Source organism: Emydura macquarii, unplaced genomic scaffold (genome assembly GCF_026122565.2).
Source record: "Emydura macquarii macquarii isolate MOO-44397 ecotype Brisbane River unplaced genomic scaffold, CSIRO-AGI_Emac_v2 contig_2846, whole genome shotgun sequence".
Taxonomy (NCBI): domain Eukaryota; kingdom Metazoa; phylum Chordata; order Testudines; family Chelidae; genus Emydura; species Emydura macquarii.
In genome coordinates, this window is record NW_027132983.1 from 4,736,702 (window position 1) to 4,757,654 (window position 20,953).

At 36.7% G+C, this 20,953-nt stretch overlaps 1 protein-coding gene across 2 annotated transcripts in view; it reads left to right on the forward strand.

The window, feature by feature from the left end:
* Window positions 1-20,953, forward strand: part of LOC137166402 (plasma membrane calcium-transporting ATPase 2-like) — a 348,197-nt gene that overhangs the window by 261,854 nt on the left and 65,390 nt on the right. For both annotated transcript variants that reach the window (XM_067568107.1, XM_067568106.1), the window contains 2 exons: window positions 12,229-12,470; window positions 13,224-13,458. In XM_067568107.1, the coding sequence (XP_067424208.1) occupies window positions 12,229-12,470; window positions 13,224-13,458 (477 nt within the window). The remainder of the gene's footprint in view (window positions 1-12,228; window positions 12,471-13,223; window positions 13,459-20,953) is intronic.

Below are 20,953 nucleotides of genomic sequence, written 5' to 3' on the forward strand. Positions count from 1 at the left end.
TAGTGTAAAAAAGTGCATAGTTAAAGCACCCATACTACCATAACTCTGCCCTGTATTGGCATCATCATGCAGGAGATAATATGGAGAAAAAAAACCTGTTGTGTTTTTAAAAATCAGTTTAGTTTAATCTAATCTAGAACCAAAAACACTAAAATTCCTTCAACATAATCACACAGTCACTCCAGGGCAAAATGTAGCTTATGTGGGTGCCATAACTGTGTTTTCATACCTTAACATGATTTCTTTTAAGTTAAAAGTAAACTCTGAATTTCCTGGGTTTGTAATGTTTGGTTTTGGAATAAATATAAACATCTCAGTAATATTGTTTTTGCTTTAAGATACAGATCCATACATGCAAACTTAATTCCATTTTAACAGCTTTTTGTTTTTGAATATAGAATATTAATTATAAACTGGAGGAAGTTCAGATTAGAATAGCAAAAACTCTTGGGGGTGATAGGAGTAGTTTATAAAGCTCTATTAAAGAAGTTGTTGAGGGGAGGAGGGGCAATGCAGCTAACTGACAGGTATAATCGCCAAAGTTAAAGTGGAACTAGTGTGGTACATAGTATCTTAAAGTGGAGTATTAGGATGAAAATGAAAACTTTGTTTGAATGTCAGATAACGCTTTTCTGAAAGTGAATATTAGTTTGGAGAATAGTCTCCTAAAGGAAGTGGAAGCTCTTTTGCTTTCGATTTTTAAAACTAGACTGACCAAATCATTAGAAAATCTCATAGTCGGAGGATCTCTGAGGTTTTTCTCATCTTTGACTTGTTTGATTCTGTGATATAGAATGTAAGAGAAGACTTACAATTGGAGTGCAAAATATTAACTGTTAAGACTGTATAGCTTTTAAATCTTTGTCCTCTATCACAATAAAGAATTAGCAAAATGTAAATTTAAAAATACAATGTCAATAATTTGGCTAAGACGTTTCGGAACGTAACTGGAAGCTTTCAAAGTGAATATGTATCTCTTACAAATGCAATAAAACGGGGTAAGAATCTATGCTGTATAGGACATTCAATTCATGTAATTATACGCAAATTAGTTTGATCCAATTCATTTTGATAGATGTTACTTGTGTTGGTTAGTGTATGGCAAATAAGGCATTCTTTTATGTTTGAGTCATAAACATCTACAAAGCTACCACATTATCCTCCTTCAAAACCTCCTTGAAGCTCTCTCCTTTTCTGTGATGTCTACAGAAACTTCATGCTGCTGTGGTGAGACCACTGCCTATTGTGTTGACCAATATTGTCACGTTGTTTCCTTATACTCCCGTTTGTCTGTATCCATCTGTTGTCTTTTGCTTTATTCTTTGGGTATGTCCACAGTCAGAGGTGGGACTGCAGCCCATGTAGATGTATCTGAGCTAGCTTTGATCCATCTAGCGCAAAAAACAAGAGAAGTGAAGAGGCGGCAGTGTGGGGTAGCTGCTCGAGTACATAGCCAGTATCCCGGGAAGGCTTTTGCACCCTGTGCTGCACCCCCAGGCTGCATCAGCTTCATTGCTATTATAGCTAGCTTGATCAAAACTAGTGTGGATATGTCTATATGTGCTGCAGTCACGCCTCTGATTGCAATGCAGACATACTCCTAGATTGTAAACTTGCTGGGGCAGGGACCATCCTCTTGTTCTGTTTGTACACTGCTTAGCACTGCAGGTTCCTAGTCCATGGCTATGGCTCCTAAGCATTATGATCATATAAATAACAACAACATAAATATTATTGTTTTCTAATAGCATTTTGCAGTGACTCTTATAAACACTTTTAAACTGGCAGTTTTCATAGTAACAGAGGTAAATAGTTTTGCAAGCTGTAGCTCTTAGTAGCAGGCACTGACTAAGGCATGTTTTTTAATCATTAAGGAAGGTATGTGACACTCAGACATAATGCGCCTATTGAATATGTAGGTTATGGCAAACAGTCTTTGATTTTTAGAACAAATGCATGTCTGATAGCTTCAAGGTTAATACTTTCAAAATGGAATACATAATCATAATGTGGAATTCACAACTCTATGGAGGGCCAACACAAGGTATATGTACCACTTGGATCCCTTTGCATAATATGAGCATAATTTGATTACTTTAAGTGTTCAAGCCTTTGTCCTGGTCCTCTAAACGAGAGTTAATTTCACTTCCAGAATGAATTATTAGTATTTATTAGATGAGGCAAATCTGTAAGATATTTCTAATAGATGTCTAGAAGAAATGTATACTATTATTATCCTCATTGAGATTCCAAAGGTTTAGACACCTTAAAACCCTTCAGATTGATCAGACGTGGTAGTGTTTACTCTCATAGTGTGGAGAAGATTATTTTCAAGGAATCATAGGATAGTCAGGGAACTTACTAAATACCAACAAAGTAAGTTCTGTTATCTCAATTGTAAATGTCATTCCAGCAATGTAACACACACCTCAATTCCCAGGGTTTATTTAAAATATTGCCATAAAATAGATTGCTATTCAGGCCAACTGCTACCACTGAAGTGTAATATTACTATTGGACCACACAGATAAAGTGTTTCTTAAATTGGAGTTAATTATAGATTAGATGAGGAAATTCACAAAAGGCTGTCCTCATGTAAAAAGTAATCAGCATAATAAACCAAATCAGTGAGTTGTAAATAAATGTCATGACCTCAGAAAATCCTAGAATGGATGCATTTAAATGCCTGGTACGTAAGAAGGGATGGATAGATAGAGCCCCTAACAAAATTGCAGCCTGCTGCTTAAATCCATCCATGTCCATCTTTCTTTCACCTGTTCGTCCTGATGAAATCCTTATTTTACAACTCTTTAATGTCACCTTCATTTGTAGCTATCATTTCCTGTCCTTATTCCTTGCTTTTCAAGTCGTGTGGGACATTTTTGTTGCTTTACAGATTTTGAGTTTAAACAGCTTCTGTATTGTATCAGGGATAAGCTCATATGTTGAAAGAACTCAAACCTGCTATATGGAAAATCAGCGGTGTGTTCCCTACCGATAAAGTGCTTAGATTTATGTGCAGAGGGGATTCCTTTCATGAAATTTAGCTTTGCTGGTTGAGTTACTCTATATATTATCTATAGTTTATTCAGAAGGCATTTAGGTAATGCCTAAACAGCCCTAAAAATCTGCCATAACTCTGGATTCCACTATAACTTCTCCATTTATTATCTTCCTAATTGTGGAGTTGGTGGAAATAGGAAATAGCTCTAGTTGCTGGGCTAACTGTTCTTTTCATTCATAAATATAGTAAAAAACAAAGCTTGCTTATGTAAACACTGCACATAGTTTTATAAATCTTCATTTTGCATATATAAGAAAATGTATTGGGACAAGGTGTGTGGTGTTTTGCTGTAATCACACACCTTATTTCTAACTTGTGATTTTTGTGCTTTGGGAAAATTCTCATCAAAATAATGACATATCAGTCTATTATCTTACTAGGAAAATAGGGGAAACAGCTTTCAGTGCTGCTGTAGAGTTTCTGACCATATAATCAAGTTACTGAAAGGCATAACATATAAACTGCTCTTTCAGACTAATGAGGATTTAGTTATTAGCTGTTAAAATTAAAGGCAGTGTGTTTTATATTAAAATGTTTATATTAAAATGTAACAGTGCAGCAAGCAAGGAGTAGAACTCCACCTACTCTTCAGGCTGTTCTTTTGCATGATTTCATCTTCTTTCTTGTGTAAGTGTTGATACGTACTATATATGGATTGACCATATCGATCTTAAACATGGTAGTGAAATTACAGAACACAGTGAGATTGCATTAAAATTTAGAAACACTGTTACAGAAGCTGCAGAAGTGTTTTCAGAGGATAAAAAGAATTATTAATAATTATCTAATATGAAATAGCAAGCCTGACTTCGAAGGGATTGATTGTCAGTTGCAAGTCCACCTAAATAACTACATTTGCTTGTGCTATTGTTATTGTATTGTGTCTTACTTCATTCTCCTGAGTGTTGTAATGTGAACATTAGAGAAGAGCATGCTGTTATCAGTTGGACAATAAATCTGAGCTTATTTGGTATTTTTAAACAGTTATGAAACAATTCAGAATCTCTACTCTACATTCCATGGATTGCTATTTACTTTTGTTGGCAAAATATAAAATACAGCATAGACAAAGTTGTACAGGCCTTTAAACTTTGAAACAACAATTTCAATTTAACAAGCAAAATAATGTCAGATGGCTTGTATGTGTTCAACATGTACCAGGCAGTGAGCTGTACAGTAGATCTCCAATGGAAGGAGACTCATCAAAGACAATTAACATTTCAGAAGGATGGTATCAGTGAGCCTGTTTTTAGATTGCTTAAAACTTAAATAGTTAACAGTGTTGACATTTAAATAGGCATTGTCCAGTGCAAAATTTAATATATGGAAGGTTTATTTTTAACATAAGTAATTTGGCAGTTGTAAACAAACATGATTGCTCCAAGGACTTCCTGTGATTTAATTAGAAATACATATGCACGAACTTTTGATTTAGGTCTCCATTCAGATCGAGCCCACTGTAGTTCCACTTCAGTGACCTGGCACTGATTGCTCTAAGTGTTCACACAGATTCAGTGTGTCAGAACTAGTTAGAACAAAGAAAATAGGAACACATCTGACATGTTAAAGAATCTGTATGCTTATCAGTTAGGGTGTTGAACAAATCAGTGTGGTTCAGTTCCTGTTCCTGTGTTTTCTGTGCTGAGTTAGTTCAGGGTGATTGGTACCCAAAACCTGTGGTGGGACCTACAGGTGCCTCATTCCTTGCAGATTTTTCAAAGTGAAAAATAGACTGGAGGACTGTTAGGGTTTTCACGTAGGATGGAGGAGATTGATGGAGGGAGAGAGAAGAAAAGGGATTGCCTAATATTCCCTCTCTCCAACTGCTCTTTCAGAATTTAAATCCAGGATATAGCTCAATAAAGGGCAGGGTTGAAGCAACTTCTTTGTTATTAGGTATTGGTCTTTGTGCCCTCTTTTAGTCTCCTGGTTATGGCCACTTGTCTCTTCCTCTCCCTTTCTTCCCGTGCTTCACCCCACAATCCCACTATGACACCCTCGATCACCGTCACACAGCTATTAATCCACCCAGCCACTGTGTCCCTCAACCCCCCTCCTTCCAGCCCAACTCCCTTCTAAACTGTAAAATCCCCTTCCACACCCTGAACCTTACCAGGCTCAGAACCTTTATCCTCCAGATATGGGGATTTTTTGATTTGGGCAGCTGGGTGAAAAAGAGAGGAGAGGTTTTCTGCATGTTGGGGGTTCTGTTGGTGATATGAGCTTAGGGAGAATCAGGAGGATGGTTTGAGCTAGAGCAGTAAAAGGAGGGATTTTAGAGCCAGGGAAGGTATTGAGCTGTGGGGAAGTTGGGTACAAAAGGTGAGTTCTCTGCCAAGGCTTTTGTGTTTGTGTGGGTGGGTATAATATATAAAAATAAACTTTTCTTATTTTAAAGAGTGTGTACATCTTGCACCAATGCAAAGTGACTAGTGAAAATTATATTAAAGTGGTTTAGAAAACTGTTGACTAGTTCTTTGTTACAAATTATAGAAGATATTCATTCTTATCTGTAGCAGGGTTCCCAAAAAACTTTTAGCACCAGTACTTGGTACCAATTGCTGTTGTGTACATAAGAAAGGGATTTTAGGGCATTGAATGCATAGTCATAGGAATCAGGGTGGTGATTTATGCAGGAAAACTGAGGAAGCTTCAGTATTTAGGTTTGAAGTTTGTCCATTTTTAAGGAAATGCCTCTATTGGAAAGAGTTGGGATGTGTTGTAAAAACTGAGTAGGGTTTGAGGGGAAATAAAAGAAGGGATTTACCTCAGTTTAGTGTTTCAGAAATGTAAAACCTTCCCGAGGCCCGATAAAGTGCATCACCCGGGTAGGGAATATAATAGAAGTGAGTCGTAACACTTAAAGGGGCCTCTTCAGCACTGTGCATAAATGCTGAAAAATCTTTAGACTTTTAAAGATTGTCAGTTTTTCTAAATGCAGCCTCAGTTTCAATCCAACAAATGAGATCAAATATTATATAAGGAAAATTCAGATAGCCTGTTTGTTCTGATAGCAAGATGATTATGAAACCAGCTCAAAGAAGATGATAACTGCTCTTTTTTAGCCCTTATGATATTCCTGTTTCAGGATGACTTTTACGACTTCAATGTAACTGAATTACCACAACAAGCTTTTTATGTTATGGTGGTAAGATTATTTCCCTTCAGATTGTTAGTCGATAATCTTGTTGTGAGAATTGTAAATTATTATTCTGAGCTATAAAATGTTTTATTAAGCGTATTACCTTCATTTTGACTGTGAGTACACAACCCAGAGGCAGTTTATTATGCATTATTAAACTGTACAGTTACCAGTTAAATCAGTGCAGTTACTTTAGATCTACACCCAGGGTAACTGAGATCAGAATCTGTACCAAGAAACAGAGATGCTGATCTTCATTTCTCAAACAAGCCACAGTAAAATAGGCAGGCTATTCATCCAGTTTGAAGCTGGATAGTCCTCTTTATGTATGGTTTGTCCCCTGGCTCATACCGATAAAAACAGATGAGGGATTTGTCCAGTATCCTGCATAAAGGATGCTATTGGTGTATGTGAAGTCATGCTGGGAGGGAGGAAAGGATACATGGTGTGCTTTCCAAAATGATGTCTTCCATGCTGTGTCACCTCATAGAAACTGTGCATGAGAGGTCACTCCGGGGGCAGGGACAACCTTATTCTAGAGATGCATCAGTGACACCCTCATGTAGAAGTTTGTTGGGTTTTTTTCCCCCTAAAGGTACTTTAACAATATGGAACTGACCCTTGTTATCTGTAATGACACCTTGTTTTTCTTTGTTTATGTTTTTGTTTTTTATCTAAAAAGAGAGAGCTGAAATTTTTCAAAGATGCTGATAAAATATGTATTTTGCTTAAATAGGGTAGTTCCAGTCTTTTGGGTATGTAAGCATTTGAATTTGCCTTCTCTTTATTGCAACCTCTACAAAATGAAAAAGGTACGTTATGTAATTACAAATCTTATAAACTGTGGCTTCTTATCAGGTTAATGATAAAATTAAGCTACAAAGTTTTGGCCTTTAGAGAGTAATGAATGAGTAGAATTTGACTATTTCCCCCCTATCCTGGCTGGATTGTCTTGTAAATAAGGTTTGAGAAAGGAAATGCTAATTCTTTTGTCATCTTTACTTTAGAGAAATAAACCTGCGCACCAGAGAATTTCTCTAAGAAAAGTTGATCGTGATTTTAAATTGAGTGTGTGACTATTTTATCTTTTTTTAGATGCCTTCCATAGCAAAGAATTTTAAAACACTAAACCAAATTATGCAGCAAGATGGAACATCTCCACTTTTGGCAATGCTATAGATTCATTCAACTGTCTGAAATTGCTCTCCTTCTGTACAGTTTTGGGGATGAAAAAAATAACACATTGTCTGAACAGTCTTATTTCTCCTGTTATCTTTATTCTGTGTATTTAGGTTTAAATAAAAAACCAAAAATAAACCCTGCATATCCTGGCCATTTTTCCTTGGTACAGTACAAAGAATGTAGAATTTAATTATTCTGTGATTTAAAATGAAAGGTTTTCTTTAATATTTCTCTTTTATTTGTCTTCCTGTTTTTCTATCACAAGTAAAGCTAAAATGAGCATTCGTTATAGATACAATGTGTTGGCAAAATGAGTTTACTGGAAGCAATAATAAAAAGAGGATACGTACCTAACCAGTATTATTCTAATTGATTAGTTCAATCAACTGTACATAAAAGTATTTGGTGATCCAACTGAAAACTTTGTAATAAGCGAGGAATCATAGAAGTTCAAACTGGAAAGACTTTATATCACCCCAGTGTAGCTAAAAGATGGAAGCACCTTTTAAGTTATCTTTAGAGAGTTTCACTTTTAGCTTCAACCCTTCCTTTGTAACCTACCTAATCAGTTATTTAGTCTCTGCCTACTTCCATATGTATATGAAATTGCCAACGATGATATTCTCATTATTCAGTGCACATGGTGATTTGTATTTCCATCAACAGATTTAATATGATTCTCCCAGGTGCCAGAAGCTGGTTAATGATCTCATGGGAGGTAGTGTCTTTTGTAATGGTATATAGCTCTGTTCCTCCAACAAATGTTTTATAAAAGTTGTTAAATAACAATGTTGTGTTGTAGGTTGAGAGGGCACTATTGATAGCACTAATTATGAAATGTGAAGTGCTCTGATGTGATTAAAGCTGATGTGCTCTGTGGAATATGTAGCAGATCATTTCTATGAAGCTCCTAGCAGAATAGGTAGGTACAACATGCATCCTACCTCTGCCCTGTGTCAATGCTCGCTTTAGAAAAAGGCCTTTTTATGTAGCTGTACTTTGACTAGAAACATGGGGCTTTTTGAGTTGAAGGTGAAAGCTAATGTTTTTTAATTGATAAGTTGGAGCATTTTACAAGTGAATATTAAAAACTGGAGTATATTAATATTATACAAAATTACAGAAAGGCTTAAATGAACTAACTGAAGGCATTATAATACATATGGAATAATAAAAATTACAAGCATTGAAAAGACAGACATATTAGGTCACCTAGCCCATCTCCATTTCAGCGCAAGATTTTACCAAGCAATGTATAAGCAACCATTCTTGTTAGTAGCCAAAGCAGCTTGTAATATGTTCTAGATGCTGAGCATCCAGAAGAATGGATTTCTATGCACAAATCATAATTAAAAGACTTTCCACTATCTCTCATACAATGCCAAAGGGTTTTCTTCCCTTTAACCAACAGAGTATTTCCAGTTAATTATTCATAGGTAGTCCCTTTGTACAGTCCTTTTAATTTTGCTCTGAGTGTTAAAAACTGCAGATTGAAGCAGGAAATAACCTTACAGAGGACACAGTTTGAAGTTATAACATCCAGCAGCTTCTGCTGTGGATTGTAAAGAGCAATCTGCAAGGAGACTAGTTTGGCATGCAGATTTTGTAGTGAAACAGAATAGGAAAGGAAATGCTACTGCCAACTCCCACCACCATATGCTTGGTTTTAATATAGTATACAGAGAGTGTGGAGACAGCAGCTGCTAAAGGGGAAAGTGGACACTTGCGAGCAGATTTTAAAGCCTTTCTGCATAGTTAATTTGTTGTCTGGCTGTACTGGAAGGAGGATAGGAGACGGTGGATATGGTTTAGTTAGGCCACAGCTTTATTATTAATTGTTTGAGAGTACCTGGCAGATGAAAGTGTACAGTGGAGATACATTCTTGATCATTTCAGTATCTACCCCGGGGTGCATCCATCAGCCCTCTCCCTTTTCCATCCTGATCCACAGCCAACCCCCTGCTGGGACCTTACCATCCCCTTCCTCGAATGAGGGTTAAGGTGCGCTATAAAGGAGGGGGTGGTTGGCTCCTTGCCATGCTGGTCATAGGAGCCCTAACCCCCCCCCCCTGTTTCTGCTTCTTTAACAAACACCTTATCTGATCACTGTATCCCTTCCTTACAGAGTATCTGCACTGGACATCCACCCCACTCTTACATAACGTGTTGTGACATCATAGCCTAACTCCCCTTCCATGCTCACCCCAACTAAGCTCCCCGCCCCCCCAAATCTGCTGTGGGGGAAGTGAACCCCCTCCGGCCCCCCCCCCCCCCCCGTGCTTTGGCCAATCTGGCAGTGAGGGGAAAATTCCTTCCCAGCCTTCCGAGAAAGGAGTGGCTAGCACAGTTCCCACAGCAGATCCTGCCCAAACCTGGTATTTTGCAACTTTCAAGGGTGGGCACTGATCGACTTGGTCCAGGTCAAAGAGAGCTTCTCCTGCCTGGCTTGCACCTATATATCTCCTGGAGGATGAGTCTGTGTCCCCACACTGACCAGCTTTGTGTCTGCAGCAACATTCATGCCTCTCTTTCCTTAAAGAGGTATGTTCCTTCTCCCAGAAAGCCAGACAACGGCCCCTTCACTTAAGGTGTGATGCCATCATTTTCATGCCACCAGTAATATTTTTGTTTACATATTTACATTCAAAACAAGCGGTTAACTAAAATCAAATCTGATTTCAGATCCCAGCTAAGAAGTGCACTTTAAAGGGGAGTGAGAACTAGGGGGTGAGGAGAGCAGAAAAATGTAATGTAGACTCTATATTTGTTTATAAGTATTGTAAAATGCAGATAGATGTTTGTTTCTCAGTATCCATTTGCTAGCTGGTCATGGCAACAAAAAAAAAACCAAGCACTTGGTGGAAAAGCAACCACTGTGAATGTAATAACTGGTATCTAATGTTTGGTCACCAAGGGCCCTATGCAGCTCACATTGACGTCAGTCTTGAGACTCCCACTGGCTTCAAGCCACAAATGAGGACTGCCAGTGGCAACTGAGAGAAGTTGGCTCCACATGCATGTAAGAATCAGTCTGCCTTGACATCTCTCAATAGGGAACAAAGCTGATTACCATGCTGGCTTGAGAAACCAATAGTCTCTATCTTGTTCCAAGAACTGTGCGCCACGGATGTGAAATCTACCAACTTTTATTTATAAAACTCTGTATTTTAAAGAATGAAGTGATTTTGTTTGCTCTTTACGCTTTTTTTCCTCTCTGTTGTAAAATCTTCTTGGATGCTCAGAAATAATATTTCTTCTTTGACCAGTTGTGGTGTTTTCCAGTTAATGTATTCCTTTTTTCCCACCTGCCCTACTAACTCTGGTTCATATTATTTGCATTACTGATACTGTCCGCACAACTGAGGGTATGTTGTTGATTAACTTGCAGTCCTAGAGCTGTCTATTTGCATCATATGAGCAAAAATATTTGCAGGATAATGCATAAACATTAACTATTGGATTTTCTTACTAGCAGATTTTAAAAAGTCATTATTAGAATCCAGAGGGAATCTTCAACAATATTATAATGTTACAGTAGGACAAATGGTGGGGCTCTGCCATTGCACTTGATAACGTGTTAGTGTTTTGCATTGATGCTGAATAAGGTAAATGGAACAGTAAGATGAAGTGAGTTCTGAGACTTGCAGTCAACTGAAGGAAATCTGTTTTGGTTAGAAGTTAGAAGTTTTGTTTATTTCTGAAAAAATATATCTTTTTGTTGCTGAAGGTTTTAGCCCTAATGCTTTTTACATGACCTTAGATGCATTTCTTCCAAAAGGGAAAACATGCATATAAAGAAATACTCTTGAAGATAGATAGATGACCTTCACAGAAAAGTTGTCTATTTAGTCTGCTTTAGTCCTAGTCTAGTGTAACTTTATCTACTTGTCCTTCTTTTGTTAATCAACCATTACTGTATGGTTCTAGGTGATTCTCTGGGATCATTATATTAAAAAAAATACCATGGTTACTCCAGGTGGCTTCATTTGTGTCAGTACTGGATACGGGATTTCATATCTAAATTGGGGGGGGGGGGGTTGGACTGAGATTTAATTTCATTGTTCACTGTGTCTTTTGGAGCATTCTAATAATAAAATGATTGCTTTTTAGTTTTATTATAGCTGATGCTCCATACAGTCTCTAACGTTTTCTTTTCTTTTGTACTTTTTTTACACTAGCAAGGGAGGGGTCAATATTTTCTAATAAAACATTTTCTTCTAAGGACAGTAGCATAAAGAATGGCTAGAGCTGCTGAGTTAGTGTAATTGTCATAACTTAACCCCCTTTTTCCATATAAAGTATTTACAGTCTGAGGTAGCAGTCTGAAATACTGTAATAACTCAGAGATATTTGGAGGTACTTAATTATTGATGCAGATGTTATGTTCGTGGATCACTGGAACTACCATTGGTTATTTATTCTTCTGAGATTTATTTTTAAAAACAATAAGGTTCAAAATTATAAATGGATAAATGTTACTTTAAAACTTCCGCCACACCATGAAAAACAGCAAAGCAACATGATCCAGAGCATTAATGACACATACCATAACCATCATAAAATCTTGACTGGCTAGAGGGTAAAAAAGGTGAAAGAGAATTACTCTGGCTATTTAAAAAGAAAAAGGTGCTCTGTTATCAAATCAATTGTTTTCAGTCTATTGCAATTTTATAAAACTTCCATTGGCTCTTTAAAATTGGATGAGATATGACTTTTCAGTAAAGGTTTTAGATCGTAACTAATTGCCTGGGACCTCATTATTTATTGTGCTTGAAAAGCACAGTATACTGCCAAACATGAGAGAGAAAGGGGCTGAAATCTGATGTCTTCTTCCCTTCAGCCACCGGAAAAGGAAGGTGGCCTGCCTCGCCAGGTTGGCAACAAGACTGAATGTGGCCTGTTGGGGTTTGTCCTGGACCTGAAGCAGGATTATCAGCCTGTTCGAAATCTAATCCCTGAGGAGAAACTCTACAAAGTATACACATTTAACTCCGTGAGAAAGTCAATGAGCACTGTCGTTAAAATGCCAGATGGCAGTTTCCGAATGTACAGTAAAGGGGCTTCTGAAATTGTTCTGAAGAAGTAAGTGTACTATGTCTCTTTGTGTTATTTATTGTGACTTGGAGTGAACCCACACCACTAAAATATATGGGGATTTTGACATTGACTTCAATGAGAAAAGGATCAAGTCCTTACTATCTTGGTTTTAAGCTGAAAACTGAATAATAGTTCCCAATGGTAGGCACTAACTATATTGCAGGAATATGACATACATTTTAATGTGATTAACATTTTCTCCTCTCTTAATGTAATCAGTCTTGCACAATTGTCTGGATGGATAATGTCGATGATCATCTTTCCTTCCTTCTATTAGCCAGCAATGGATACTGCGGCTGACATTTCTGTGCTCTTTCATCTCCCACCCCTCCCCATTAGATTGTAAACAGGTTCGTTTTTGAGATGTGCTTTTATCACATAGGGATATAAATCCAAATGACCTCATTAGTTGACATGAACATACCACACATTTGGATTTGCAAGAATTTTTGTTTGTACTTCTATTCAAATTATGGGCCTAACTGAAATTACAGAGAGTCTAATTGAAATGTCAGATAAAAGCATCTTCTTATCTGCCCAACAATTGTTGAAATCATAGGTTCATTCTCTTACACAATATTAGAATAATGAATCTGTTGATTTTATTTATGGAATGCACCAAAAATTAAATGTGTTTAAAACTTAAAAAAAAAAAAAAAAAGTGTGTTGTTGGATATAATGAGTGGGCATAATGGAAACCAGTAACCAAACAAAATGCAATCCGTCCTTTTTTTACAGGTGTTCTAGAATCCTTAATGCAGCAGGTGATGCTCGTGTCTTCAGACCCCGTGACCGGGATGAGATGGTGAAGAAAGTGATTGAACCCATGGCCTGTGATGGACTGAGAACTATCTGTGTTGCATACCGGGACTTCAGCAGTAATCCGGAACCAGATTGGGACAGTGAAAATGACATTTTAACCGACCTGACCTGCATTTGTGTAGTTGGTATTGAAGATCCAGTAAGGGCAGAGGTATGTCAGACTCACAAGTTATAGTGCTTACTAGATGATATTTAAGTGTGAATTAAAAGAACTGTACTTCCTGCAGTTGTTTATTTTTGTTTAATTTTATAATTAGCACTGTCAAACTGGATGACACAAAAACTTAGGTGCAGACCTTATAGCTGAGAAAAGACCTTGATTGTTCAGTTGGTATTATTCAATTATAGCAAATTAGAATTGTTCAATTGGCATTATTTAATTATAGGTTTATGAGTATTATTGCAAGTAAAAGGTGTGAGATTTTCATTTTGTCTTCGTGAGTACTTTAGAAGAAGTTGGATCAGAAAAGCTCCCCTTGTGAACTGTCATCTAGAAAATAAGGGAGAAACTTTGCAATAGGTAACGTGTGGACGTCCAGTATTGAAGTTGTATGAGGAACAGAGATGGATTCCCTCTGAGGAAAATATGTGCAAATCATTTATTTTGCTTTCAGCATAAATAAATACATGTATTTATTAATTAATTTATTTACTCAGCATAAATCCACTCTGGAGGAAATTCTGTGCTCAGTAACAATACTTAATAGCTCTTTGGCATGTCAATACTTTGGCACATCAATGACTGTAGGAAATACTGTATCTTTTTACTAAAACATCAAACATACACTTTAGACTGCTTTGAAGGACTACATAAGAGTCTTATGTTTTCCTGAATGCTGTATGAAGCCAGTATTTAATATTTCTGACAGCAGTAATGCTGTACAAAAACATGTATGTGATAAATTCCCTATTTCTGCAACCATGTGATAAACCACTCACTCGTGATAAAGAGCATTTATTTTATCCATCATCACCTGCACTTTGACCACAAATCCATCTGTCCCCAAACCACTTTCGAGATTCCAAAGCCTTAAAACAGTTTTGATTTAGAAAACAAAACAAAATCTTCCTGTTGTCATAAAATGTGGATCAGGTAAAAGCAAGGAGTCAAAATCGCATTTATGACAGTTTAATGGTTTTATTTGGATTTGTTTGGGATGACCTGCATGACTCACTTATGGTTAATGCAGGAATCCCAAAGTCATACATTTAAAACCTTTATACCACAGCCACTAACATGCATTATGTTTATAATCTTGAGTTCTAATCACTTTAAAAGTTTATGAATCCCTGAGAAAAGAATGTAGTGGTTTACAAAAAAAACCAAACTTACTTATGGGGTGCAAATAATGAAAATTATTCATATGTCCTGCTTCTGATAATGAGACTGTGTGTTCTGGAAGATGAGCTTCTGCTTAACTGAAATGTTAAATCCTGATATAGTTGGCCACATTGGAATTAGAACTTGCATATGTAGGTGCATGGATTCACCATGCTTTTTGAATATGCATTATCATCACTGCTTCAATTCAACTGAAAAGTTTGGTTTAAAATTATACACATTTTTTCATGGCTTTGAACACAGGTTTATTTCCATGAAGAATATGCATGATTTCACTTCCTTAGTTACAATTCTATCATTTTTAAAATTGTACTAATTCAGATGACAAGACCCTGAAAAGATTTCAGAACAAATGTGTACACAGAGCAAATCTCTGTGTGTTTGTGGGGTCTGTTGGCAGAAGAACCAGTATGGCTTCTGTTTCATGTTTGGGAATGGGGGCAAGATTTGGGAGGTTCTGTCTTCCTGATTTCAAGTGTGCCGACAGAAGAAGATGAGGGACTTCTCTCGTTGTCTGAAGTTATTGCAGACTTCATTGCCTTTTCGTGTTTCTAATGTGATGGTCATAGGTACACTTTATATTGCATTTGTGTGACCAGCTGTCAACTGCTTTTCGTGCAGTCTCTTTAGGCGTCCCAGCTTTCTCCTAACTGGTCAACTTCAATTTGTCTGAAAATAGACCAGTCCATAAACTCTTAATTTAAATTGAGTCTACCAGCCCTTGCAGCAATCCATCAGCCCTTGATACCAGCCCACCAGTACGGTACCAGGCTTACAGTCTCCTTTCATCGCCTTGTTTTTCAGAGGCGGCTTGCTATGAGGCTGTTGTCCTTCAGTTGTCCCTCCTTTCTGCCTCCTCTTTCCTCCCTCCTTTATTGCTGGGCTTGTTTTCTTTATTCATCACAGCTGGGAGCACATGGCTCCATGATTGGCAGTCCTGGCAGCTACTCAGGAGTGTGATCAGCCTTATTGCTTGCAAGCAGAGAAGATTTTCCTCTCCCTTATGCCTATGTCCAGTCTGGGGTTTGTAAATTCCATTACAGCACCCCAAAAAGATTCTGGCAGTATCTCTGTCTGTGAATGTGTAGTTCTTATTTCTCTACTAGACCTGACAAAACAGAATCCAAAATGACTAAATATCTTGAGTGAAAACTTTGTTCCTTTTTCTTCTAAAAATAACTTTGGTAAAACAAGTCTCCTCCCCTGCAATTAATAACCATAAAATCTATGTCAGACACGATCCCATAGTTGTTACTTCTAATACTTATCATTTTTTTAAATCAAAATAGATAGGCTAGATCCTCAACTGATGTGAATTGGAATAATTCTATTGAAGTCAATGGAGCTATGCCAGTTTACACCTGCTAACCATCTGGTGCTATTTTCTAATGACACACTGAAAGATCTCTGATGTAAATTAAGAGGGAACTTTGCCATCCCTCAAATTCATTTGACCCATCCCTTCTCGCACATAGCTTAAATATTCTCCATTTTATTTAAATATTTTCTCAAGGAGTCATTTATCCCCCTTTTATAAGCATGCTGTCTTCATGGTAATTCCCATCAGACACCTTTATGGCCAAAGATGATAAAATTGCTTTCTCTTAATACTTTGTAACCAACCTGGAACTCATTTCTGTCCATTGTTTTCTATGCCTTCTCATGTTAGGGGATTTGGATGTTGTAAAGAGACTGTAGTTTACCTATGCCTTGCTAATATTTTCTTAGCTTATCTTTCTTCCTCAGAGTTGGACAAAAGCAAAGGCAATTCCATGTGCTGCAGTGTGGACTAAATGTGAATTCGATGTTTGTGTTGCTTTTTTTAGTATTTCTGCAAGCATTGAAATAGTGTCGAACAGCTCTGGCTTTGATGCATTGTTTATTGATGTTCCCTTGGGATGCTTGTTTATTATAAGATACGAATGGGTACGCTTGTTATGATGATGATGCAGGATCTCATTACTGAAAATAGCCTATAAAGAAACAGTAGGTAATTATCAAAGGGATATATTACATATTTTTTCCATTCCATTATAGTTTTGGTAGCTTTAGATGAAATGCAGTGCACTCAGCATTAGACATATAGTGTCAGTCACCAAGTTGCTTATTCATTATATAATGGATTGGAGTTGAGTTTCTGATTTTAATTACTTTGGCTAAGCATATATAACAAGCAAAACTTTTTTTTTTAAATATATATTGCTCATTATCCTTATTACTATTGACTTGGGAAACCATAATTTCATAATTTTAATGGTGTATTTAGTTGGCACTGTAGTGCAGAGTTCATTTCACCAATTAAAAAAATTATTTACATTTTTCTAAAATATCTCCTTTACACCATTCTATTAAGAGAATTAAGCTCCCCTGGATGGTGGCTGTTGAAAATCTTTCTGTCCTACTCCAGAAAATTACTATGACCATTTTTTATTTAATTGGGGGCAGAGGTTAATTCCCTTTATGCAATTGAAAGATAGGGATAAAAATAATGTAAAGTCAAGTCTATGTACTGTTTGATCTTCTGAATCCAGTGGCTAAAAATATTTTCTTGAACATTAATAAAATAGCCTATTCAGCTGATAGGTAGTTTTTGGCCATTTGTCTTGACCAAAAGTATTTTGTTTTCCAAAGAATTTATTGAGCTCTGTGGACTCAAATTCTGCACTGGCCCCCAAAATTTCACAGGATTTTGGATTTAAAGGTTTGGTTTTGACCCATTTCTATAAATCCAATAAAACAACACAGTCGTTGTGACAAGCTCTGGCGTTACTACACTATAAAATGCTATAAAATCCAACCAAATTTATTAGATGAGTCCCTCGTTTTCTATAAAATATTGCAGAGTAGAGTTGAGCAAAACTCTGTTGATTAACAAAGTAGCAGATCATTTACCCTCTGCACATCTATCATAATATATTTTATTATGTAGTTTAATTATAGTGAATTATAAATACAATAATAATGTATGTACATGTGGATTTACATGTCTTAATAACACATTGTTAAGAAAATAGATTTTTAACTTACTTTAACCATTTTAAAGATTCTGTTGTTGTGTGATGGACCCAAGGAATGGGTTGCCACGTGATTTGATAGTTATTTTTTAAATTATCTGCAAACTCTCATTCTATGTGACTGTCAGTAGTGTGTTTTTGTGAGAAGACTGTTTCTGCTCTCTTTTCTCATGTGAAATTATTTCTTATGAGCCTGAAATAAAAAACGAATAGTGATGTTAACAATAAGAAGGTCAACTCTGACGTCTATTTAACAGATCAAAGAAAATGAAGGCAGAAAAACATTTTATTTCCAAATAATTATTTAAATAACTTACTGAATTCCTCACAATTAAATGTTGAAATGTGCCATAAGAGTCTCCCAATGCTCATTTCAAAGCATTCAGTAAAATGTACGTCCTTTCAAAATTTCACCAAACATTTGCCAAAAAAACTTCAGATGAGTCTAGGCTCTCATTTTTTCCTGACCCATTTTTCTGTTTTAATATGGTAGCAAAACAATGAATTAATCCGTCATTTAAAATTTGTATTCAAATTACTAAAAACTCGCAAATGTCCACAACTCATTGTAAAACACAAGTTGCCTAAATGTCTTGGGACAGATAATATTTTAGGAAAACAAAACTGCAAAAAACTTGTTATTTTGGGGTAGCTCCTTACGAAGGAAATGGCTGACTTTTTAGTTAAAGGATAGGTAACAGAACTTACCATTACAGCCCCAAATTGCTGTGTTTGCTGTTTTTAGCAGGGACTCTATTAATTTAGCAGAACAAACCTGACATTATCACTTAGAAATGTCACTGCACCTGAAGAAGAGCTCTGTGTAAGCTTGAAAGCTTGTCTGTCTCACGAACAGAAGTTGGTCTAATAAAAGATGTCACCTCACCCATCTTGTAACAGCACCTTAAAGCATTTTAGAAGACCTTGTTGTGGGAGGAAAAGACAGAAAAGCGAAGAATGTTACTATAATTGTGTCTTTTTTTTAATTAACTTAATATTGGTGCAAATCATGATTTATCCTGCAAGAAATGGCAGGTCATGGAGCTGTGATAAAAACAATGAGAAGTCGTAACTCTGACAACTTATTCAGGTAAATTATATAACATTTTAGAGGGAAAGCCTCATTTCCTCTTTTCCTAAGAAGTTCCTGGGAGTTAGCACATGTGAAAATATAGCCTCTGCTTCTTCCACAAACTTAACCTCATGTGTTGATACAGTTTTTTCATATGCGATAGTGGCACTTCAAAGGTGTGACACTGGCACCTTTCTTGGAGGGTTAGAGAGCTGTGCCTGTTATGAATATGTTGATCTCTCTCAGATTTATGTTAAAAAACACAGTTAATGTAAAAAGCCTGCTTGTGGTTGCATTACCCTCAATAATAAATAGAAATTGTTTGGATGAATTCAGCAGCAGTAAAATCCAGCTATTGATCAGCTTTGTCTTCCCTCTCTTGCCTGAAAGGTAGTAGTCAAGGGCCTTCTATGACTCTTGTTCTCAATGATGTATTCTCCTATATGTAGGTTTGCCCATTCACAAATTCTCTTATTTACCCATATTGGTTAATTCACACACCCACTCCTATATATTCACCTCAAGCTGCACTATACATCTTTTATTTGTTCTTGGGTTAGCTTTTTTTACTTGATGTTACATTTAGAAATATTCAAGAAGGCAAGTAACTAAAAGAGTATTCTGCACCCGTAGAGATCTGTCTCTGAATTTTGAGACAACCTCCTTGAACCGGGGTTAATGAATCTGATTCATGAACCACTGACCCACCATGGCTAACACCAATTTGCACCCACTATCTTTTATATCACATCCCAATTTGTTCCATTGTCAATAGATTCAGATAGAGATTGCTGCATCAGGCTACTTCATGCTCACATTCAGAAGGTTTTCTGTGTATTCATAGATGCTAGAAGCTTGATTCTTTGTGAATGTAAGCTTAGATTCTGCAGAAACTGGTTGGAGATGTGTGTGTTTCTACTGCCCACTCAGTCTGCCATTGCAGTCTTTTACCTACATCGATAAAAAAAGAAAATACGAGAAATATTTTAAGTACAGTTACTGTACATAGAGTTAAACCAGATACCGCCCACCAGCTGTCCAAAAATAAGACGAGAGAAAATAGCATTATTTCTTTTGTTAGATATTATTTTGATGTGCCTATAAAACTTGGTTCCACCTCTGTGACCTTGTTAAATAGAATTTGCATTTCAAATAGAAGTCTTCATTTTCTCTTCTTCACACTGGGACTATCGTTTTTCTTCTTTGTGCCCCATATTCTACTCTGGCTTTCAAACTGTCATCTCAATCTCGCACATACAGTATGTGAGAGAGTCACGTTATTCAAAACTGCTGCTAAGGTCATTTTAAATTTACAAGCAGGACATATCCAAAATAATAAAACCTGGCAACTCGGTCAATCACTTGAGAGCCCCCTGTACAAGTTGAAGATTGTTTGGGGGCTTAGTTAGTGCTATTTTACAATGCTACTGCATCTTCAGGTTGGCCAAAATGGTTTCCAGACCAGCCTCACGAGGAGATGGGACACCACCTGTAGCTCATATATACCAGTAGGGCAGACAGATAAAGTTCTGTCCATTATTTATTCTTTTTGTCTTGCCTGTTAATGCTATTACATTATTTGTACTGACTGAGAGCCATTCTGTGAACAGCAGGTGGTATTGATATATTCTGAAGGTGGAGTGGTTTACTTAGGGCCCATGAAAAACTCCAGTCCATTGCTCTTATAGCCCAGCTTTTATTTTAGTGATCTGCATTTTGGCTCATCTAGCTACTGCCTCTGGTTTATCAGGTTAATGGAGGAGAGAAGAACAGTACAAATGAACATATGAGTGTCACATACTCAAGGTAAGCATCTGTCTGAATTCCTTTTGAAGCATTAAGCTCATTTCTAATTCTATCATGTTACAGAATGTTGTTACTGTTTTGGGAGGAAAAATATCTTGGTAATGATGCAAGTGTCCCATACTTGCCGCTACATAGGAAGGAGAACCCCTTTGCTAGACACATAACCAATTCTGCAACTTTGAACGCAATGGGAAAAGTCCTTTCCAGCCCCTTTTGTTATGTCCTGAAGCATGACATTGGATCATTCTCTTAGTTTACATTGACTTCTAGGACTTTCTTATTTCTACAATAAAGTTAGAGCATAGCAATAGCACTGGATTTTCAATGGCAAATAGTAATGCAACTAGAAAATGAATGCCCTGTCTATTAATCAGTAGATATCCATTTTCTGATATCCTGTAGTTAATGCACT